Source organism: Larus michahellis, chromosome 1 (genome assembly GCF_964199755.1).
Source record: "Larus michahellis chromosome 1, bLarMic1.1, whole genome shotgun sequence".
In the NCBI taxonomy this organism is placed as follows: domain Eukaryota; kingdom Metazoa; phylum Chordata; class Aves; order Charadriiformes; family Laridae; genus Larus; species Larus michahellis.
The window spans coordinates 11,012,442-11,034,842 of NC_133896.1; the positions used below are offsets into that span (position 1 = coordinate 11,012,442).

At 38.0% G+C, this 22,401-nt stretch overlaps 1 protein-coding gene across 11 annotated transcripts in view; it reads left to right on the forward strand.

The window, feature by feature from the left end:
* The window catches only part of PCLO (piccolo presynaptic cytomatrix protein), a 367,054-nt gene that overhangs the window by 270,079 nt on the left and 74,574 nt on the right, over window positions 1–22,401 (forward strand). For 6 of the 11 annotated variants that reach the window (XM_074573366.1, XM_074573367.1, XM_074573371.1 and 3 more), the window contains exons 11-16: window positions 8,356–8,464; window positions 9,067–9,134; window positions 12,125–12,336; window positions 17,394–17,444; window positions 18,362–18,492; window positions 20,096–20,122. In XM_074573366.1, the coding sequence (XP_074429467.1) occupies window positions 8,356–8,464; window positions 9,067–9,134; window positions 12,125–12,336; window positions 17,394–17,444; window positions 18,362–18,492; window positions 20,096–20,122 (598 nt within the window). Of the gene's footprint in view, window positions 1–8,355; window positions 8,465–9,066; window positions 9,135–12,124; window positions 12,337–17,393; window positions 17,445–18,361; window positions 18,493–20,095; window positions 20,123–22,401 lie in introns of those variants that run through there. The other 5 variants (XM_074573368.1, XM_074573373.1, XM_074573370.1 and 2 more) reach the window with 4 other exon arrangements.

Below are 22,401 nucleotides of genomic sequence, written 5' to 3' on the forward strand. Positions count from 1 at the left end.
TAAACAGTAACTAATTTTCATTTAACTTGCTGAGAGCTTCAATTCAGGTCATACAAATACATGCAGATCAGCAATTCTTGCCCTAGCATAGCTCAAACTGAAGAGTGATCTACAGAATCATGTGCCAATGTATATAGAAATGTGAAGGCAGACTAAATTAGAGAGGTGTTTAGTACTGGGTTGATAACCGCAGCTGCACCAATCAGTGGGGTAGTGTATAGCCACCTGTAAATGCCAAGTACCCCCCAAATACAAGGTTGACTTGCTCTGGCAGTACTTTTATCAATGCCATTTCATAGTAGCAGCATAGCAGCCATGAGGCATAGGCAGGTCCATTATATCATTTCTATTTGATGAACAGCATGTCCATTTTTAAGAACTGTGAATGTTGTCTATATAATAATTATTGTAATAATGGAAAATATTCAGGCTGGGTGTGAATGATGAATGGGAGAGGAAGTTAAGGTGTCTACAAAAAATAATGAGTTTTGGGGTGATTCATGCCCAGCAGTACAGGGAAATACATTAACACATTGACTTTCATCAACTTATTTTTAACCATCATAAAGGTTTAGAAATAAAAGAAAAATAACTGGTGAACACAGACCATAACGTAATTTGGTGTTTTGTCAGACTGCAAGTTGTTGTTGTTTCTCCTTGTTCTGAGTGGACATTTAACTTTTATAGCACTTTCTGGGATGTCAAAGTAATGTTTCTGAATTTTAAGTCTTTTATGAAATAGAGAGACACTAACATTCACATCCTACTGATTGAAGCTGCTAACCTAGAGACTCCAATTTTCTTTTCCTCTGTGAGCATTGGACCAGTGAAAAAAATGCAACTCAGACAGACGTGTATTTTGCGTAAGAATAAACAATACAAACTATGGAGAAGCAGAGAATAAACCCCAGCAATCTGTGTGTATAACTATGGAGTAACCAAAACCAGAGGCTCTATTCTAATATTGTAATGTCTGGATTTTTTACATTCCAGTAGGAGAGCATCTCTGACACTCTAAAAAATGGAAAACTAGTAGTTTTTATACATGTGATCTGATTTTGTGGAAGTAATTAAAAACTCTTAGCGACACAGAAAACAACAGTTTTACCACTTCTCAGGCGCCTTGGGTATACTGAATAGGAGACTCTGCAGTATAACAGTGTATGCAAAGTGACTAAGATTCATTTTATAATAGTGTACATTGTTTTACAGATGGGAATAAAATTCACGAGATGTTCAGTGGCTCGGTTTAGTATTTCTGTATTTGAAGCAGTTATGTTGGGACTCATATTCAGAGAACTATAATCCTTTGATGATTTTCAGATTCCTTTCAGTTTCAACTTTAATTAAGCAGACAGCTCATGTCTTAAAGATGAATCTGAAGAAGACAGAAAACGTGGAAAATAATGGAAGATTGGTGGAAAATTAGATATATATTGTGTCTTCCAGCTGACAGTCAGAAACTCCAATACAAAGATCTATTATGTCTGCGTTTTTTATAATTTTATTATGCTTTTTTTATCAATAGGAATATTATATATACAACCACATTTGGTTGAACAGTACAGTTTTATCACCCAGGTGGTAGACTGAAGGATGCATTTATTAAGAACAGCCACCCAACCAGAGCAGGAGCTCTTCAAATATATATTTTTTTTATATATATATATCCTTGCAAAGAAATATTTCTGCCCTTCATCACTATTAAGGAAGCAGACAAAAAAAAATTATACAAGAATGTCTGGGATAGAAGTGAGAACAGATGACATAGCCTTTCCAAATCCAGGCCATGCCCAACCCGCAAAGACACTTTAGTTATTTTTTGCTGTTTCCCCTTCTTTCAGTTGCTTTTTCATACCATATAGTCAGCTTCTCTCTCATGGCTGCAGGATAAAGGAACAAACCCCTCCCCAACCAGCTCTATAGGAAGACATGGGATCTAAAAACCTGATAAATGCATAGTTCCATGGAGTAAATGAAAATAACAATGTTCAAGATCTTAATGCAAAGCCAAGGACTCACCAGTTACAGAGAAGGAAGCTAGAAGTAGCTCTTCTGGGTCTAAGATTAGATATTCTGAAGCATCAGCATAGGGTATTTGCAACTTTGCTGTGTTGTTTCTGTGAATAAATAACTCATTTACGTTTTCAAGTCTAACAGCTTCCCTGGTATGACATTCACTTCAGAGAAACAGTAGTCATTTATATGGTTTTCTCGTGCAGTGTGTATTTCTCCTGGAAACTCTTCTGAATATGAAAACACAAATTATAAATAGCCCAAGGTTGTGGCTCTGTATCACTCCTAGTACTGGCATTTGACGGAAGCTGTAATTTCCATAAAATTTCTGAAATCTGTGTCGCTCTTGATGAACACAAATACAGAGCAAAGTTAGGTCTGAAGCTTTTGTACAGCCAGTATGTAATAATATGATTTTTTTAAAGATCATTTGCATCAGTGTTTTGCATTATTGCAAGTCAGGAGTAAAACTAATGAAATTCCTCAAATTAGTGTAAATAGAAAGAGAACTAGTGTCTCCGTCCATGGCAGGGAGTGTTCACAGTACCAGTCCTTGAACAACATCTCCTTAAGCCATTGTCCATGAACACGGGTTGTATATGCACTAAAGAGATCCGGTCCTGAAATGCTTGTAGGTTAATATGTTTGATGTAACTATGATATCGTCTAATCTTCACTGTTAATCATTAAAAGCAACAATTTTACTGCCAAGGGTTATGTATCACCATAGCATAGCAAATTCAGTGGTAGAAAATACTTTGAAAATTAAGGGTATTTAGTTATTTGTTGGATCAAGACCATGATTGGTAGTATTTTTTGATCACTCTGTAGGTCAGTCTTAGATATCTTTTCTTTATCATAAATCCTAAAAGAGGCAACAATACAATGATTCACTTTATCGGCTCTCAGATCTTTCTTACAGTTTAGTTTTAAATAGGATGACAGCTGATTATTTTAATTAATCATTACTTAATGAGAGCAGAGTCTACCCAAAGGAGATACATCAAAGTACCTGTGCCAAAAAGTAGGACAACGAAGAACAATTGGTTTTGTTTAAATTTCTCTTAAATACAGTGATCCATGATACAGCATGTGATTATATCTAACTTTTAAAATTGAATGTAAACCAAAATTTTAAAAGAGACTATGAGATTTACACACACACAGATTTCAACAGTATCCACGGAACCAATTTCGGATCATTTGATATTGCAGACTTTTTCATTGTTGCCTCTTCATGAAAAAAAAACAGATAAATAGTTTGAGTAGATACCCACTCAAGTACAGGAGTTCAAAGAGATGAGGAATAGTTCAGCCTGGAGAAGCGAAGGCTCTGTGGAGACCTTGTAGCAGTTTTCCAGTACCTAAAAGGGACCTACAGGAAAGATGGGGAGGGACTCTTTATCAGGGAGTGTAGCGATAGGACGAGGGGTAATGGTTTCAAACCGAAAGAGGGTAAATTTAGATTGTATATTAGGAAGAAATTCTTTACTGTGAGGGTGGCGAGGCAGTGGAACAGGTTGCCCAGGGAGGTTGTGGATGCCTCATCCCTGGAAGTGTTCAAGGCCAGGCTGGATGAGGCTTTGAGCAGCCTGGTCTAGTAAGTGTTCAAGGCCAGGCTGGATGAGGCTTTGAGCAGTCTGGTCTAGTGGGAGTTGTCCCTGCCCATGGCAGAGGGGTTGGAACTAGATGATCTTTAAGGTCCCTTCCAACCCAAACTATTCTATGATTCTATGATTTAATTCATGGAACTGCACTCTGAACGATTTGTGGATATCATGGTGCAGATCTGATATCCATAGAGTTGGCTATTTCTGCTTTCTTTGATACATAGAGCTACAGCATATATGGATAAAATATTAGCATAGCCTATAAAGCAAAATTTAACTATTTTACACAGAATCACAAAATAGTTGAGGCTGGAAAGCACCTCTGGAGATCACCCAGTTCAATCTCCCTGTTCAAAGCAGGGTCAGTGAGAGCAGGTTGCCCAGGGCTGTGTCCTGTTGGGTTTTGAACACCTCCAGGGACAGACTCCACTACCTTTCTGGACAATCTGCAATTTTGCAGTACTTGTAAACATATGGAAATATTTGAGATGAAAAAGTGCTTTATTTTATATAGGCAGTTGAACATTAGTAGTGAGCTGCATTTTGCACTTCTTGATTGAGCAGCTATAAAACATTTCACAAGACTGAAGAGGGAGCAATACCCACATAGTCCATGCTATTATGGAAGCAATTTTTTTTCTAACAGCTGATCCACTTACAATGTTTATAAATCTAAATAGTCAGCAATTAGAGGGCTTAGTTGTTTGGCATGAGCAATAAAAATTATCAGCAGAAGATTACCGGTTCAAACCATGTGGTCAGTTCAAGCAAGTTTCAGTGGACCCGCTCCTCGTATTTGGACACAGGTTTACTCAGGCTCCTGGGAAATTGTATATGGTGTTGTAAGCTTAAGTCTGGCCCTAGGTTTGAGTCCAAACTCATCTTTTTTTTCCATATTATTAGAAATTTCTACCCAAAAAATCTCTTCCCCAAAATTTCACAGATCTTCCAGGATCAACAAAGCATGCTGAATGCTCCCCAGGGACCCCAGGTAGTTATTTCAAGTACTTTTGACCCTGGGTTGATAGAAACTACTTCTTAATAGTCCCTGACTCCCCATTGTTAAAAGCAGATTTCAAGTTTTACCAGTACTTAGCTTCCATTACACAAGCTGTCAAATGACTAGTCAAAATGTCAAAACAAGGAAAACAATTCAGCAGTTTTCAGGTTTTATTGTAATCAGTTTACAGATAATTGGCCTACTCATGCTTAAACAAAAATAATAAATGTTAACACTTTACTAGTTGCAAAAAAGAGCCTGGTCATCTTAAACAGCATTAAGCTGCACATGTTAAGTATGGCAATATAATGCAATACAATCAAATTCCACCCTCTGCTTGTCGTGATGGTTCTGGTGGAACGTGGGTCCTTCCTCACTTCTGCGGCGTAAGCACTGACCCTCCCTCCAGGAGCAAACTCTTGGTTTAAGCACTGAGAGCAGCAATGATAGCAAATACAGGAGACTTCAAGTTATTTATTTGTCAGTTTTAAAGAAGATGACAATGGCTATACTGTGTCAGAGGAAAGGTACACTTAGATTTTGGTAAAATCTCTAACTGTGGCCAGTAACAGATGCATGTAGAAGAACATATGAACACAGTAAGCTTCTTTCTCTCTTTCAATACAATAGGATGGCAGCATGCTTTTTTAAGGGAAAGGATGACATTAGTCTAGCTAAATGTGGATATCTCCATAGCAGTTATGAATGTATGAGGTTCCCTCTCTGTAATAATCGTTTTGTAATCAGTGGAAAATTATAAACAACTTCTGATTCCAGGTTCTAAATGTCACCATAAAGTAGATACCAAAAAGAATGAGCAAATCGTGTGTGTCAGCACACTTAGTGGAGCAGGGAGGAGGTCTCGGTGTATAAAGCCAATCTGCTGACTGTGGGAGCTGATACTGCTAAAAATAAGTTGTTGCTCACCAACAGTGCAGGATGTAGCTGTCCCAATAAAATTTAAAAAAAAATGCCAGAAGAAATTATGGATTCGATTATGAGGGCAGTTACTAGTTCTTCCTCAGTCAGCAGAGTTGTCATGGATCAATGTCAGTTTTCTCATCTTCCTGTTTGTTTTTTATCTACTAAACTGGTGATTTGAAGTATATGAAGTTTTGGAAATGTGGATAACATGTCCTGACTACCAAAGAACAGTTATAGAATGTGACTGGGTTTTAGGCAAAAAAAATTATTATCATGACTCATGTGACTTCTTGTTATTTCTTTTTACTCTTTTTGTTGATTAGACTCACATTCGTCCTAAAGGTTTTCTTTGTAACATTATTTTTTTTCCATCAAAAGGTATTTAGCAGTTACTCCTTAAGAAAAGGGAAATCAGCTTCTTGCCTAAAATTTTTTTCCTTACACCCCAGGGCTATCAGTCAGATCAATTAAGTCATTTTTAAATTGTTTTGATTTTAAACATTGATGAATCCACAAGGCAGCCAATAAAAAAACTATACCCCTATACTGGCAGCTTGAATGGATCTCTGTGTGACCCAAGGCTGTTGAGATTCAATTTCCTTTCAGTTTGCTGCTTTGTTCACATCTGCTTGGCCTTACTGACCGAGCGAGTGACCGTGGTGCCATTGCACTCAGTGAAACTCTCACCAGTGGAAATGAGACTTGATTTCCGAATCCCCATGCTGCAGCGGTGCTCAGCTAGGCTCCTCCTCCTGGTCTTCTAAATTAAAGCAAGTTGTTGATGATAGCCTTACTGCTCCCCTGGCAAATTTTCTTCTGAAGCCATGCAAGCAGAATGTGATAAACCTAGGACGGTAGCTGGATGCAAAGCTCTTTTTTTGAACAAAAGGATGTTAACCACTTTCTCAAATATCTAAAACTTTCCAGTTTTATTCTTGTTCATTACCAATACACAGAAGAGGTGGCTTGGCTTGTCTTGCTCAAGAGGTTCGTGCTGTCCTACTCAACATCCTATGCCACGATAGCATTATGAGGGCACACGCTGACAAGAAAACAAAAATAACGCTGGTTCCTTCCTTCCTTTCTAGAAGCCTTCTCAAGACCGAGTGCATGCTGTTATATTTTGTATGTAAGAAAATCAGGGGGAGCTACATTTATTCGTAATTACTGCTGCTTTATTCCAGAGGAACTGAGCTTAAAACCAGATCTGCTCTAACAAGCAAAAGCAAGATCATGCTTTTGAATGATGGCTGGTAAATGAAAGGGGCTAAATCTTAGGAAAAGACAAATCTATTCTGGCACTAAGCAGCTGGCTTTACTGCCTCTGAGCATCACTTTTTAGTCATTCTGCACAGTCTGTATTTCTGTAAACTGCTGCAAACAAAATTATACATTGTTACTGAGAAACGTTATAAGCAATTCTGATATTTCAAATCCTAATTAATGGAATCCTATGGAAATTTTTGTAATATAAAGTTATAGACTTTTTTTCCCATATCCTTTCATTGTCAAATAATTTCATCTGCTTTATTCCATGCTTGTTTTCCTATGAGTTTATCTCCACATTTCACTTCATTGTTTTTCCCATTTGTTATATGCAACAGCACAGGATTTTCAAATAAATATATGACCCAGGTGAAGACTTGGTTTTGTCTGTGTAAGTTGTAGCAAGCTAAGTGTTTGTGGTTTTCCTTGCTGTGTGGATGATGTGGTTTTCAGATGTTTTGTAATACATTGCTTTTAGTGAAATATTAAGAATTCAGTATCTTGTCCCATTAAGCATTTTTTTCCTCTAGAGCCTGAGGCTTGGATTTTGACATTTGTACATTAGTGAGAAGTTAATCTCTTTGGAGTCATCTTTATGACTAACTAGTTCAAAATATGAATGCAACTCTCAGAACCCGAGTTTTAAGTCCCAGATATGAATTTACAGTTTGTTTTTTATAAGCATTATACCTCACCAAAAGATTTCTCATCTTATCAGAATACGCCTCACATGATTTATACAGGGATTGACTCTGCAAATACTGAGCATAAAACTTCCATATAGCGATACCTTGCTCCATACCAAGTCTGCTGGCTCAGTCCTGGGATGCTTGGAAGACCCAACAGATTAGTTCAGTATACAGTATTTTTCAGCCTGTTTATCGTAAGTCTGTTTGTGCCTTCCACAATGAATTATGTTCAGCTGTTTTGTCACTTCTTCATAAGAAAAGATATGGAAGAAAAATTTACACATGAATATCTGAAATATGGAGGTATTTTTTTCATTTAAAATCAGTTTGGCCAACTGCCTTCATCTTGTTGTATTTTCTTAAGTGATGAAGTAGAGAAAATGTATTTGAATTACCAAATCACATTCACAAATTTAGTCCCACAGGCTAAAGGCTCAGTTTCATAACAGCAATGTGCCACTGTAGTGAACAGTTATCTTCCAAGACCTTGGCTGGCCAGGAAATGTTTGATGTAGAAAATGTTTTGATTTCTTGCCGTGTTGGTAGGTTTGCATGGTTTTGATATTGCAAAAGTTTTTCAATATCATGCAACATGGACTGTGGAGAGTGCATGTACAGTTTGAATCAGAAAGGAATTAATGTCCTGACTTGTTTCAATAGGTAAGTTATAGCTGATGGGACAATAACACTCAACGCTCTAATGTGTGTGAAGTGAAAGGGCTTTGCTAATGTGTTGTGTCATTTAAACAACATTCGCTGAATGTCACATCAAATCTTCTTGTCAAAGCAGTCTATCTGATGCCTTTGTCAAAATCTGAGCACTTGACCTCATGCTGTTTTGCCTTCTTAGGAATGCAGGTGCTGGAATGGAACGGCATCCCCTTGACTGGGAAAACTTATGAAGAAGTCCAGAGCATTATTATTCAACAGAGTGGGGAAGCAGAAATATGTGTAAGACTGTGAGTTTTTCCCCATCTTTCTGTTTCCATTTTTTTTGGCTTTTCATGGCTTTTTTTTTTTTTTTTAATTTACAATTGTTAAGGTGGAACCTTTGTTAGCACAAAGCATCAATGTAATAATTAGCAAGAGTTCGCTGTGAGAGTGGGAGGTCTGTTTGTTCTTTTTTTCTTTCTAAAGTCATAAGGAAAGATAAGAGGAGGCAGAAGTTATTAATTATGCTTTTATAAACACTGATATCTCCATTGTTAGGCCACAATCTCCTCTCATTGGCACACATACAATTCACTGAATTTACTGGGGTTAGAAAAAGATAATTTAGCACTAACTTGACTTTTACTGAAAACTGTATCCTTTAGATGAAAGCCATGTAAGCATCATGAGAAATGTATAAACTTGCATTAAATCCATTAAAGATTTCACCTTAAAAGAACCTTTTCTTCTCAGCTCTTTGACAGCATTGCAAATACGTATCAGCTAAGAAGGGGCCATGCTTGGGAGCTGCTTTCTGTCATGAACCACTATTCATTTATCTACTTAATACAATACTGAGGGTATGAAGAAAGAGTTTCTTTTGTCTCAGGCTTCTTGTTGCTTTCTCTAGGGACCTGAACATGCTCTCGGACTCTGAGAATCCCCAGCACCTGGAGCTGCATGAGCCAGTAAAGGCAGGTGAGCGACAAGCTATTGCTTTGATATTATGGGACTGGGTAGCAGCTGAAAATTGGATATAAATAAGGATAGTGTCATTGTAAGTTCAGGTGCTACATCCCAAATCTTGCCATGGGCAGAAAGGGGACCACACCTTATATACAAAGCCAAGCATTTATTGTTTGTTATTATTATTAGCCCAGTTCATAGAATCATAGAATCATCATAGAAGCATAGAATCATAGGATCATTTAGGTTGGAAAAGACCATGAAAAGATCATCAAGTCCAACCATTAACCTAGTGCTGCCAAGTTGCCTCTAAACCATGTCCCTCAGCACCACATCTACAGGTAGTTCAATCCATACTGACACAGTCTACACTAATTAATACAAAGAAAATCTCAGTAACAGTACTGCAGCTAACATTCGTCATCCAGGGAAAACCTCCTGCTAGCTCCCCTTCAACTATACAGGCCACAGAAAACGGTGGCATAATGGTCCCCCTCCGGCAGCAGCTTCTCCGGGCCCTGCTGGCAGAGCTTTCACTCTGGGGCCATTGCAGCAAGTCAACGGTGTCCCTGGAGGAGTGTGATCTTTGTGGTAAGAGTTTTTGACTCCTCCTTGCTGGGAGGTGAATGATGTTGACAGTTCCTTCCTCTCGCTTCAAGATCTTCTTGGGGCCTTTTTTATCTGTTTTCTAGCATGCTTCATTCTTTCCTCACCAGTCAGCAGCTCTGCATTGCCTATGACTTGACTGGATATCATACACTTTACCTGTGACAGATTCTTGTTCTTTGTTCCTTCTGGCCCCCCTAAAATTGATTTCACCCCGCTCCTGAGTTTGCGTTAGTGTCAGTTACTGACCGGTGAGCTGCTGGTAGCCCTGGGGCCTCAGCTGCCGTCCTGTGCCCAAACCTTGCAGCACTCTGCTGTCACCCCAGGCCTGTGCCCCTGTAAACTGCATCACTAGTCTGGAGTCAGAAATACTTCAATCTACACAGTGCAATTACTGTTGTGCCTTTATACATCAAAAACATTAAGAATGGACATTAAACTGCGCAATTATACAAGGTGAAGCATAACTCAAGTTAAGTTCATACCATATGGTTGTTAGACAATTGCTATTGCAGCCACACAAGCTAAAACAAAGCTCCTAGCAAACTGCAGCAAGTCCAAATAAAATACAAGTCCTAAGGCATATGTTAGCTTAAAGCAAGGCTTGTGGCCTGTTAATGGTGATGAAAATGCAGCATTTACTAGGATACAGGGCTGCAATAGGAAGTGTGTGAAGTTTTGTAATGTGACTTCTAAAATTCCCTGCTGTTCAATCAGTAACATGACTGCAGGCTTTTTACACTGAAAGGGTTATTAAGCATTGGAACAGTCTGCCCAGGGAAGTGGTTGAGGCACCATCCCTGGAGGTATTTAAAAGCCGGGTAGACATAGTGCTTAGAGATATATGGTGTAGTGATGGTTTTTGTCAGAGTTAGGTTGATGGTTGGACTAGATGATCTGAAAGGTCCCTTCCAACCGAGGCAATTCTATGATTCTATGATAGTATAACTTTGAACCAATGTCCACAACCTTACTAGTAATGCAGCCCTTCAGCAAGTTCAGTGCAGATTAAAAGAATGTTTCACTCATCATCTCCTGAGTCCATTCTGAGTTCTGTGGCTTCATCGCTGCTCTTTTATCAATCAGTACATGCTACAGGATTAAATCCTCCATTTTCTGACCATGCAATTCTTCCAATCTGTTAATATACTTACCATCAAACTACCTTTTGTTGAAAGTGGATGTTATTGATATTAATTGAAAGAGAACACTGAGTCTGACAGAGCTTTGAGGCAGAGCTACTCACAATTTTTTTCTTAGTGAGCAGATCAAAAACACCAAGGGCAGGACACTGAAATTGGGTTTTGAAAGGACAGAAGCTAGAATAAACAATATTTTTTATTAATGGAGAAAATTCAAAATGAGGAAAAAAACAGAAATAAAAGTGAATTGCCTCATTCTTGCATGCATGTCTCCTCCTAGTCTAGCAATCTTCTAGTGGTTTCTGAGTTGGAACAACTCTGCAGTCCCTTCTGGCCACCAAGCCAAGTCTTTCTTGCCATCACCTCTGAAGTTTTGCAGACTGCTTCTGCTTTGGAAAGAAACAATCTCCATTCCCTCTAGAAAGAAAAGTCAAATACAGCCTAGCAGGCAGGATAAGGCTAATGTATTGCTTTAAACCTCTCAAACTTCTGAGAACCTGGGAAGCAAGCTGAGCCTGCTATCGTTGTAACTCTACTCACTTTAAGGCACATATGAAACTTACTTGACCCCGTTTCTCTATTAAATGGAGATTGCTGTCTACAAAGGGTAAATTCCCACTCATTCCCAGGCAGCAGGGAGGGCAATCAGACTCCTATCACAGATGCCTCACATCAGTGTGTGTAATAAGGAAAGATAAATCAGGGCTTTTACTCTTCATTTGTTTTAATTTTATTCTGCTTGGATTAATTTGCAATGCTGAAGTTTTGAGCCATTGTTATTTTTGTATGAATTATCTCAGGAGCAGAATTCAGTTTTATTGAATGTCCAGTTTAAAAAGAAAAAAAAGAGTTGAGATTAAAGCTTGTTACAAAAAAGTTCTGGTACTTGGTGAAACTGGACCAGTTCCAAACAGTGAAAGTTAGCGCAGGCCAGCCTTTAAAACTGTAATTTGCTCTGGTGTGATTCAGCAGGATCAGCAAGGCCTATTTTTCTTCAGCTAGACAATAACCTTCTCAGAAAGCTTGTGAGATGAGTAACACTGGTTGATCGAGTGTTGAGTAGAAAGATTGTAACTGGGATGTTGAAGTTGGGGGAAAACGTATATTTTTTATAGGTTGCTTTTTGCATCTTCAAAGTATATAAGCAGATGGTATGAAAAGTTGTAAAGATCATTACCCAATCCCTGGACTATGGTAAAATGGATTTGAATGTGCTAGCGGTTATCAATACAAAGGTCTCTTACTTTAATCCAGTAGATAAAGCGAAATCCCCAGGGGTTGATCCCAAGCAGCTGGCTGCAGAGCTCCAAAAGGTTTCTCTGCAGCAGTCACCGCTAGTCACTTCCTCAGGAGTGGAAAAGGGATCTCACGTTCATTCTGGAACCACTTCTGCTGCCTCCAGTGCGGTTCCCAGCCCTGGTCAGCCTGGTTCTCCCTCAGTGAGCAAGAAGCGGCACAGCAGCAAGGTAAGAAACTTCTCAGTTATGCGGCAATAACATTTTGATGACAAGAAGAAACTGCCTATTTATCTTCTTTAGTGCAGAAAGAAATCACAACACATATTGATGAATTCATCTCCATGACAGTGATAAGTACTACTGTTAAAATACAGAAGGAAAGGACATTATGCAATTTATCCAAGGTCATAAAAGATTGGGTCCTCTCTGAAAATAGATTTCTTAATATTATTGTTTTTAAACAAAATAATTGCCCTTTTCATTCTGTGTTGCTGTTGAATTTTAAGTGCATCCTTGGTGAGACACCTGGCATGATGGTGAGGTACAAGTTCCACAGAAGAAGCTGATATCGCTAAGACCATAATTTCCCTCTCTGTACTAAGCTACTGTTGGAATTGTTACAAGCTATGAATAATCATAGCAAAATTAAGCATTTCTCTGAAAGCCAGGAAAGAATGAAAAGTATATTTACCATCAAAAGGTGTTTTGTTACTCGCTAATTCCCGTGAACTTGTTAAGCATAATTTCTCCTTTTCTTTGCCACATCCTGTCCATTTCTCAGCTGAGCTTCTTCCTCCTTGTGCACCCACCTGCTCACCTGGAAAAGGCAGAGTGGGAATTTAATAGCATTTTTTTCACAGTTGAAACTGGAAACTAGATCATAAAGTCACCTGTCACATGTTTGCATTTTGTGTCAAAAAAAGTTAACACCTGAAGTGAAAATCAGTCCTGCTCAGACTGTATTTGCTTAAGCAATTTGCAAGACCCCTAAAGCTGATCACTGTCCTGGTTTACTGTTGGAAGCAAAGCTTCGCATTGCCAACAAGATGCTTTCTAGATATTTATTTCTCTGTGTCTTTTTTCCTTCTTGGGACTGTCCGGTTCCTGCTGCCTTATTGTTATGCTTGTATTTTTGTGCTGTTGAAGCTATGACTGTGATTTGAACTACAAATGCATTAGGTACTGTACAAACAAAAACCAGCTAACGGTGCCTGCTCATTTCATAAAGCTCGTAGATATGCTTATATAACTTTCATGTGAGAGGAAACACAAAAATCTCTTTCATCCAGCCATTTGGCAAAAACTGTAAATATATTTATTACTTATTTAGTTTTGGATAGTAATTCTGTCTTGCCACAACTCCCATGGACGTTTTATGAACTAATTCAGGTCTGTGGTGAACAAGTTAAATCCCTGTGCTGAGATTTACTGCACCCAACTTCAGGGATCTGTCAGGATTGCCTAAATGACAGGTGAACCGTTGGTTTCGTTACACCTTACTCTGGATATTGTATACATCTACATATGAGCTAGTTTGCCATGTGCTTTATGTTTACCAGTGAGAATAATGCACTTCTGAAGTACAGTTCATGAGAGTGGGTGAACCCTGCCACTGAGGTGCATGCACTGGACGGAAAGAAGAGGGCAGGGCTCTTAGTGCAGGTGTCACTATCTACACTGAACCCCCTTTCATTTGGTTCATTTCATGCTCCTAAATTCACCGCACAGTGTATGGAGATCCATAAATCCTTGATGTGCCGTGTATGCTGGAGAGGTGCCTCTCTCTCTCCACGTGAGAAGACTGGGTTCCCAGCTTTGGCACTGCAGCAGGTCACCTAAAGTTAGATGCATAAATTTCATTTCCTGCTTCACAGAGGATTTAGTAATCTTCTATGAAAATTCAGCTGGAGGCTTATAAAGATGAAACAAAAAAACTATTAAAACTAATGCCTTTATGTAGGGGATGGAAAAGTCAAAACTAATCAGGTAAATATTTAAAACATTCTTTGCTTATTTCTGAAAATCACATTGAGAGGCATTCCTTTTGTAACAACCATAGCTCTTGTTGACTTGTATAGTTTCTGCTCATTGACTTCAGGCCAAGTTTATAATGGTGTTGAGCTCTTTCAGAAGAGAAAACCACCGCTCATCCTTTCTGGAACAGCTCTCTGCCTTGGGCTGACAGCATTTCTAGGCAGGCTGCAGCCTTGCCAAAGTATCATGACAGGCTAAATAACCAAACTGCCTAGATCTTGGTTTTGTTACTGTTCTTACTTTTAGCAAGTGAAATCTCTTTTTTTTTTTTTTTTTTAAGCTTTTTGTATAGGATATACACTCCAGAAATGTTGTAGGAGTCTTTTTGATATTCTGCAGTGCCGATTCTCTCATATTTAATGCTTTGTCCCAGTAGTACAAAGAGTGATAGTGCACAGCATCAGAGCCTGGCGTTAACAAGAGTTTCACATCATGGTAATGACAACCTTCTCCAGCAGGTGTGATGGCATTACGAAGCTCCAGCTCTTACACAGGGTGTAGGGAGTGTCTAAAGAAATTAGAATAACCATTGCAGGAGAGATTTAACCTTTGGGAGCCTCCTGCTGACTATATTCTGTGCAGACCTGTTTCTTTTGTAATGTAAATGCATGATCATTCCACGGTGCAGATTACATCCAGGATATAAATGCCCTATAGAAACACTTAATTGTCTTTGTACCTTGAAGAATGGATTGTTTTTCTAAATCCTCGGATTCTTTGGCTCCTAGAGAAGTCATCAGTGAAATTGCTATTCCTTCTTTTCAAATTAATCCTCACTGAAGCCCTGATAAAGAAAGATCCTTATTTGCATCTCTGCCTTTCAGTCCAGATCCAGCTTCAAAGTTGGCCCCGCTCTGAGCTGGGGGTTGGACCACGTGACCTTGAGAGGTCTCTTTCAGCCTATATTATTCATGTTTCTTTTAAATATTTGAGTAGGTCTTCATGGTCAGTTTTAAATCAGCTGACATCAGAGAGAAAACAAAATATGTAACATGCTGAATCACAGCCTTGTAAATGAATACTGGGATTTAACAATGATATCAAAACATAAAAATGCACATTTTTTTTTACAGACAGGTAGATGAAAGCAAAGTAACTGCACAGCTAAAGGGAACTCCACTTTAACAGCTTTTGGAAGTCCCCACACAAATTTGGCATGCCCATTCCCTCTTCTCTTAACTCCTTCTACGGTATCCATACTAATACATTCTGTATTACCTGGTATTTGGAGTGAACAAGCTCATTTTTTTGCTATTCGAACTTCTGAAAAATTAGAGCATTTAGACTATGTGGCAGTGATTTTGTAGCCTCAGCACAGCTAACTCCATGTTATTCTGTAGCACTGTCAGTATTGTCAGTGCTGCTATAGACTGAAGTCAGAACTATTAAAGTGTAATAAAATCAATTTTAGATGTAAAGTACGAGAAATGTAAGCCATATTTTGAAACTTTGCATAATGCTCAGGGAGGTGTCTGTCTTTGCCAAAAGGAGTGAAATTCTCTCTTTGAATATTCTTTCAGGGACCAAACAAATTTTAGGAGTAATTTGCTATCAATCTAAAGTGTCATTTAAGATTCAGAACATTTTATAAACTATCGATGACCTGTTTTAGCTGTTAGAGGGATTATGCTTCTTTAAAAGCTTTGTAAGGTACCAAGAAAATCTGATTTAAAAAATTTCTGTGAGAATTATTTTTGAGAGGCACATGCATTTCCAGAAAAATCAATGTTGGGTTTTTTTTCTGAAAAAGTTAGTGTTCATAAAGAGACAAATCTAAACGTCAAGGTAAAGCACGTAAACCCGACAAAAATAGGGCAACACAAGACAGTGAGTGTAACTATGTAACAGGCAGGTTTGGGCTGCTTTTCTCCCGTGTTTTCTGTTGCACTTGTGTTTGGCTGGGATTTTTCTGGTTAGTTCTGGTCTGCAGGTCTGAGTGATTGAGGGGATGTCTCTTCATCTCAAACCTGAAAAGGGCAGGGCAGCACCTTTAACTTCACGCTCTGGTCTGGGAGTCACGGTCTCTGCATTAGCCTAATTTAAAACAATTCATACCAAACATCCTGAGAAAATCTGAGGGGGTTTTTTGGAGGGTAGGGCAGCACAAAAGAGGCAGATGGGTTTTACTCTTCTTAGAAAGTGAAAGAAATCCTAATTACACAGAATAGTACGTCAGCCTGCTGGTCACATCTGGAAAAATAGGAAAAGATAACTTCTAGATTAGTCTTCAGAGAAGAGTGAGGTTGTCCTCACTTGCATCCTTTGTTTTCTGCTGCATAAGCCAAGGAAGCAGATGTGAGAGAATGCAAAAATATTGAAATCCTGCTACTGAACCAGAGAGAGCTTTCTTGCTTGACTGATGGCTTGCAGATTAGAGGTAGGTCCAGGGTGGCTCAAGGGCACCACCGTTTCACAGAACAGCATATTTTTGAGAGTCCAGGTTTTGAAGCAAGTGGTGATATTATTTTCCAACTGCTAACAAAGAGGAGAGAAGAAAAGGGGAAAAAAAAGACACTGAGGATTTTATTGCTTTTGTCAGAAACCTAGAGAAGCTCAGTGATAGAGAACAGAAAGGAACAAGCATGATTATACGGCATTGTAAAGGGAGGACAGAAAATTTAAATTTCATCTCATGGAAAGTGTGTGGAGGAACTTGAAGATGATGTGTTGTAGCTGAATTGATTACCATAAAACACAGAATAAAGAAAAGATATTATATGAGATGGCTTGCAATTGTGAAATCACCTGTACCCATCACTCAGTTTTAGTACCATTCTTTCCCCTCTTTCTACCTATTTTCACCTAAACTCAATTTAAACTAGTGTAACCTTTGCCTGTCAATAGAAATATGGCTGTGTTGTACTTGACGTGGTATTTGTTTTCTGTTTGCAACCTTAATTTTGTTAGAAAGGGTTAATGCTATACGTCTTTTTCTCCCCATGCCTCCCTGTGTGACCAATGTGGTTAGACTGTAAAGACTTTGGTGGTCAAGTCATCTGATTCTCTACTTGCACGAAGGCTGATCAAAATGGCTGGGCTGGACCTTAAGTGCTGCTGAAACACCATAACTATTAGTTCTGAGTAAACAAATTGGAGACAATTAAACAGTTTTTAAAAATATGTGTCAATACAGCAGTATAAACAAGACCTGTTTAAAAAGTTAACTTTGAAAATCTATTATTTCCAATGTGCGTATGTGTATATTTGTCAGTGTGTGCCTATGTATTTATTTATGTATTTTAATCTGGCAGCCTGCAGAAACTACAAAGTCTGCTTCCCACCCAATCACTGGAGAAATTCAGGTAAATATGTAGTTTTTGCTTTGTAAATTTTTGTTGCTACTGGCTACATTTTTCTGAATAATAAATTTGCAGAAAACAATCTCCATTAACTGATTTCTTATTCAACTCCAAGCCCTTGAAATGTCACTAATGTAAGTCAGTGCTTGATTTTTGCCTCTGTCTTTAATGTTGGCTTATGAAATACAAACAGAAGAATGGAAAATGCTACTGTTCCTGAACAGGCTGAAAACACAGTGAAATTCATTCTGATCTTTAACCTTCGGGCACTTATTGTGGGTTACTTCAGAAATTCTCAGACTCTACATTTAAGCAAAGACTGCTGTGGGTTTCTCACAGTGCAGCGTATTTATTTCTATGCAATGCCAAGTTTGTGGGTATCCCTTATGTAAACTGACTTTAGTCTAGATTTTCAAAACAGTGGAACTGGGAACAGCAGAATAAATGAAGCCTAACTTCCTATAGATTTCTGCCTTTTTTCCTTGATTGATCCCTCTCTCCTACACTAGTACTAAGGGTCTTTCCATAGTATTATAACATCCTTCCTGGGCTTGGGCTCCAGGTAGTCAGAATTTGTGTAATTCCTACTCGATAAGCTGGCTATTGTTCAGAATAATATCAAGGGTTCAAATTTCATCTGCTTTTTCCTGATTGGAATAGATCAATATCCATGTTTACTTTTTTTTTTCTTTAACCAATACTAACAGACTTTGAAAGAAAAAATTGTTTCAAGATCCAACATAATCGTCTAGCATTTCATTCAAGTCAGGAGACACAGACAAAAACTTCTAAAACTTGTTTATTTCCAGCCAAAGTAAAGGTCTAAAACTCATTTCATTCAAAGGATTTTGGAGAGGTATTGAATCATTTAGGAAGTAAAATTACAAAATAATCTTACCGTGCTTTAATGCATTCTCTAGCTTCAAATCAACTATGACAAGCACCTTGGCAACCTTATCATCCACATCCTTCAGGCAAGAAACCTTGCTCCCAGAGACAACAACGGCTATTCTGACCCCTTTGTTAAAGTTTATCTTCTTCCAGGGAGAGGGTAAGTGTAGGAGAAATTTTAACCTGAACTTTCTTTTACTTTGTGTTTGTTGCTTGTCACCAATATAAAGAACTGAGGGTTATCTCTATAGAAAATCCAGGTAAATCACCAGGAGAAATGATGGGGTTTTAATAGAGAGCCAGATTTTATTCTCAGGAGAATGTGCATACTTTGTTAATGACCTCAGGGACTTCATGATCATTCCTGTAGGTTTAATGTGGGGTTTTTTCATGTTTCCATTTAAAAATTCTAATACGTGCAAAAACATGTATTAAAAGAACAACAGACTATTGAAACGTACTAAATATATGTAATACTCTCTGTAATGTAGAAAACTACATGTTAAGGTTAAAATAGGATTGTTGCTTCAGCTCAAGACATTCTGAATTTGGGACAGATTTGCAAACATGCAGAATTACTGTATCTGAGATAAATTTAAGGTTGCATTATATCAAAGGTGAGAAATACTAGACAGAAAACATTCATTCCATGTGATTTTTAATAACTTTTTTTTAAGAGCTAAGATGTGGTTTTAGAAATTCTGGTAATTTTTTATCTAATGACCATACAAGTCATTAATCACTTTTTTCAGAGGCCATTGCTTTTTTGGACTCTGCAATTTCAAATATGTAATTAGGGTTTCGTTTAAAGGATATGATTCTGTACCAGCAATATTATAACTCTTTTTTGGGCCCTAAAGTTGCAGAATGTCATACGTATGCATAAGTATATATGGTTATAATAATCCTGCTGACTTCAGTGACAATATCTAAAGCTAAGCGGATGGATCAGACCATAGATTGCAAAGACAAATTCCTGCAAACTTCTCTGCTTGTGTAATCACACTCATCCAAAAAGACTCTCAGGATAGGACCATGCAACTAAAAATCTGCAGTTCTGTTCTGTTCAAAGTAACAGGAAAGTGGATGCTCAGGTCACAGTTCAGCATTTGGCGTATAGGCAAGCACTGCTAAAGTACATGCATATTCTTTTATAGCTTGCTCGTTCCAACTATACAGCATTCAACATTGTTCAGTGGCACTGGGCCCAAAACTATTACTGAATATAATGGGAACAGGTCCTAAATCTTGAGGGTGTTTTTTAATGCACCTAAGAATCTTGTAAAATACTTCTAAAATCAATCTTACTGGGAATTTTGCAGGTACATTCACTGATGAGAAATAAGGCTTTGAACTAGAGAGATGTTCACCCTGCAGAGGTCTAAGCCAGATCCAAGTATAGGTTTAAACTTGCAGCCAAGTTACAAAGAATTTGGATTTTAGGGTTTTTTGGGTTCGTTATTTCAAAACACGGCAATGTTACAGTTTTACATGTAACTTAGGGCTTTAGGGAATAATGAAAATGAAGAGATTCTCAAAAGTGCCAAACTTGTTTCTGAAAGCAGAAACTTGAATTGCTACTGACTATCTTTTATCCATAGTTCAGTCCATGCTAGACTTCTTATTCTTCCTAATGCCTCTATTTCCTTTGATTCTGATACTAGAAATTGCCCATTATTCACATGTTTTCTTTCATCTCTGTTCTCATTTTCTCTCACACTGCTTCCTCTGTGTTCCTATCTCTGTAAATGCTGGGGATGCAGACAAGTCATGGTTGTCCAAAATGCAAGGTAGAGTGTACTATCTTCCAAATTTATTCATTAATTTTTGTATGCGTGCATGATATTTTGTAAAGACTGTGCATTGAACTATAGATTTCTCTTGAGTTTTGATAACAGGTGATTGCAGTGTGGTTTTGCTGTTCATTCTCTAATGAATCCCATTTCCAGATCAGAGGGAACTGGAAACAAGTAATTAATGACCCTTAATATGCTAGGGACAAACTCTAATGACAAACAATTTTTTTTTTTTGGAGTCTGGAAGAATTTAGTACAGAGATACTTAAAAATTCATTCTCGCTCACTGAAAGTTGCAAAATAATTAACTGTGAACTTGTATCAAGATTTTGGGTGGTGTCCAAATGAATGCCAAGAGAAACAGGCATTGTTTGGAAATGAGATGGAGTATTTTTCGCTCTACACCTTGCACAGTATGTAGACATTAGAGCCAGGTATAATTCTAGATAATTGCCCAGCTGGCTTTAAAGCTGCTTTATCACATAAATGGCTATTTGTGGTAAACAAAGGTGGATTTTTAGTTATTGAAATTACTGGTGCTTTGTTTGTCCTGGAGTTGGAAACATAAGGCAAAACTCCATTCTCAAGATATGTTAATATCAGCCCAAGCTAAGTACGTAGTAATAGTAATTAATCTCTAATTCTGAATTCATTTAAAAGTAGAAACCTGACCAAACAAGTCAACAGATGAAATTTAATAAACAGATCTTCTCTATCATCAGCCCGTATCTTCGTTAATAAAATTATTGAATGAATGTGTTTAAATGCCACATTTTATGTGTAGTTATTCTGTTACACTGCTTTCATTGTACTTTCAGCTGTATTATGTATTAATAAATTATAATCAGGGAAGTATAGAGAAACGATAAATGAGTAATGCAGCTGGTATCTTCTCACACAGCATACTTTGAATTTCAAGAGCAAATTATTTCATGCTAGGTATAGACAGGTTTAATTAATGCATTTTATCAAAACATCACCATCTGTTAATCGCAATTGTAGGGGGGAAGGTGCATTGGTGGTATGAACTTAATGAGTTTGCCAGATCCTTGCTTTCAGAGGTCTAGAAACCTTCAGCTGTCATCCAGCTTAGCCTGGGTCTGCATGTCCTTTGAAGTAGTCAAGGTCTCCTGCTTCCCTCTGCACACACTTCCAGACCATAGGCTACATGAATGCGGGCTATCACCAGCCAGATACTCTATGGACTTCACTGGAAATACTCCAGACTTACCACGTTAACAATCTTTTGTCACTGACAGCTCTGAAACTCAATGCTGTGTGAATCACCTTCTCACAAATTTCTGAAAAGAATCAGAAATTTTGAAAAGGTGATGAAGTTGTAATATTGTAAAAAGAAAACCATGAAAGGAAAGGGAATGTCAAAGGGTCCTTTCCTACTTTCTTTAAAAAGAAGAAAGTTCCTTAAAGTACTGGTTTCTTCAAACCAGTAGATCATATGACATTTAGGCAGGCCCAAACTGTATAATGCTATCCTAACTTAGTTAAGGTGAGAAGTCGGTTACTCTGGGTGTAGGAGGTGTTTGGATAAGTTAATATTTCATTAATAGTTGATCAGAATAGACATTCATTTGAGAAGTACTGTGAGCCCAGAGAGAGAGAGATGCTGCCAGCCCAGCTGTTTCTTGCCTGTGTCCCATGTCTCCATATGGGTCAGTCAAGTCTCATTAATACTTTGAGTGATGGGGATGCTTTTCTCAGATCAGAGAGTGGGAAAAGAAGGCTACTGAGGTGCTTAAAAAATTTGAATGCATTACTGAATAAGGTTTGCCATCAAAACCTAGTTTCCAAAAGGATTCAGATCTTCTATTTCAGCTTTCCTTCCAAGATATGCAAAGAAATAACTGTGTTTCTTTTTCATATGCCTTTGGTCCCCCTAGATTTTAATTCATCCTTTTCTTACTGACATAAAAGAAAGATTTTTTTTTTTTCTTTTTTCCAAAAATATACCGTTATATGCTGTGGCTGACAGGACTGATTGAACTGTGGAGAGCTGCTGCTTTCTTCTCATAAGCAGGGGTGGACAGATACTTTGTTTCATGGGTCCCAATGCCCTTCACATTTTTTGATAAACTGGAAGACAGTAGATAGCGTGTTTTGCAAGAAAATAAATGGAACTGCATAGAATGACTAGAGCAAAAAGTAAAAGCAAAAATAACTGCAAGTTCCTTTCATTAAAAGGTATCAGTATAGTAGGCAGCTTGGATATGGCCACCCCCTTTTGGAGAATAAGGCCACTACACACTCCAGAATAA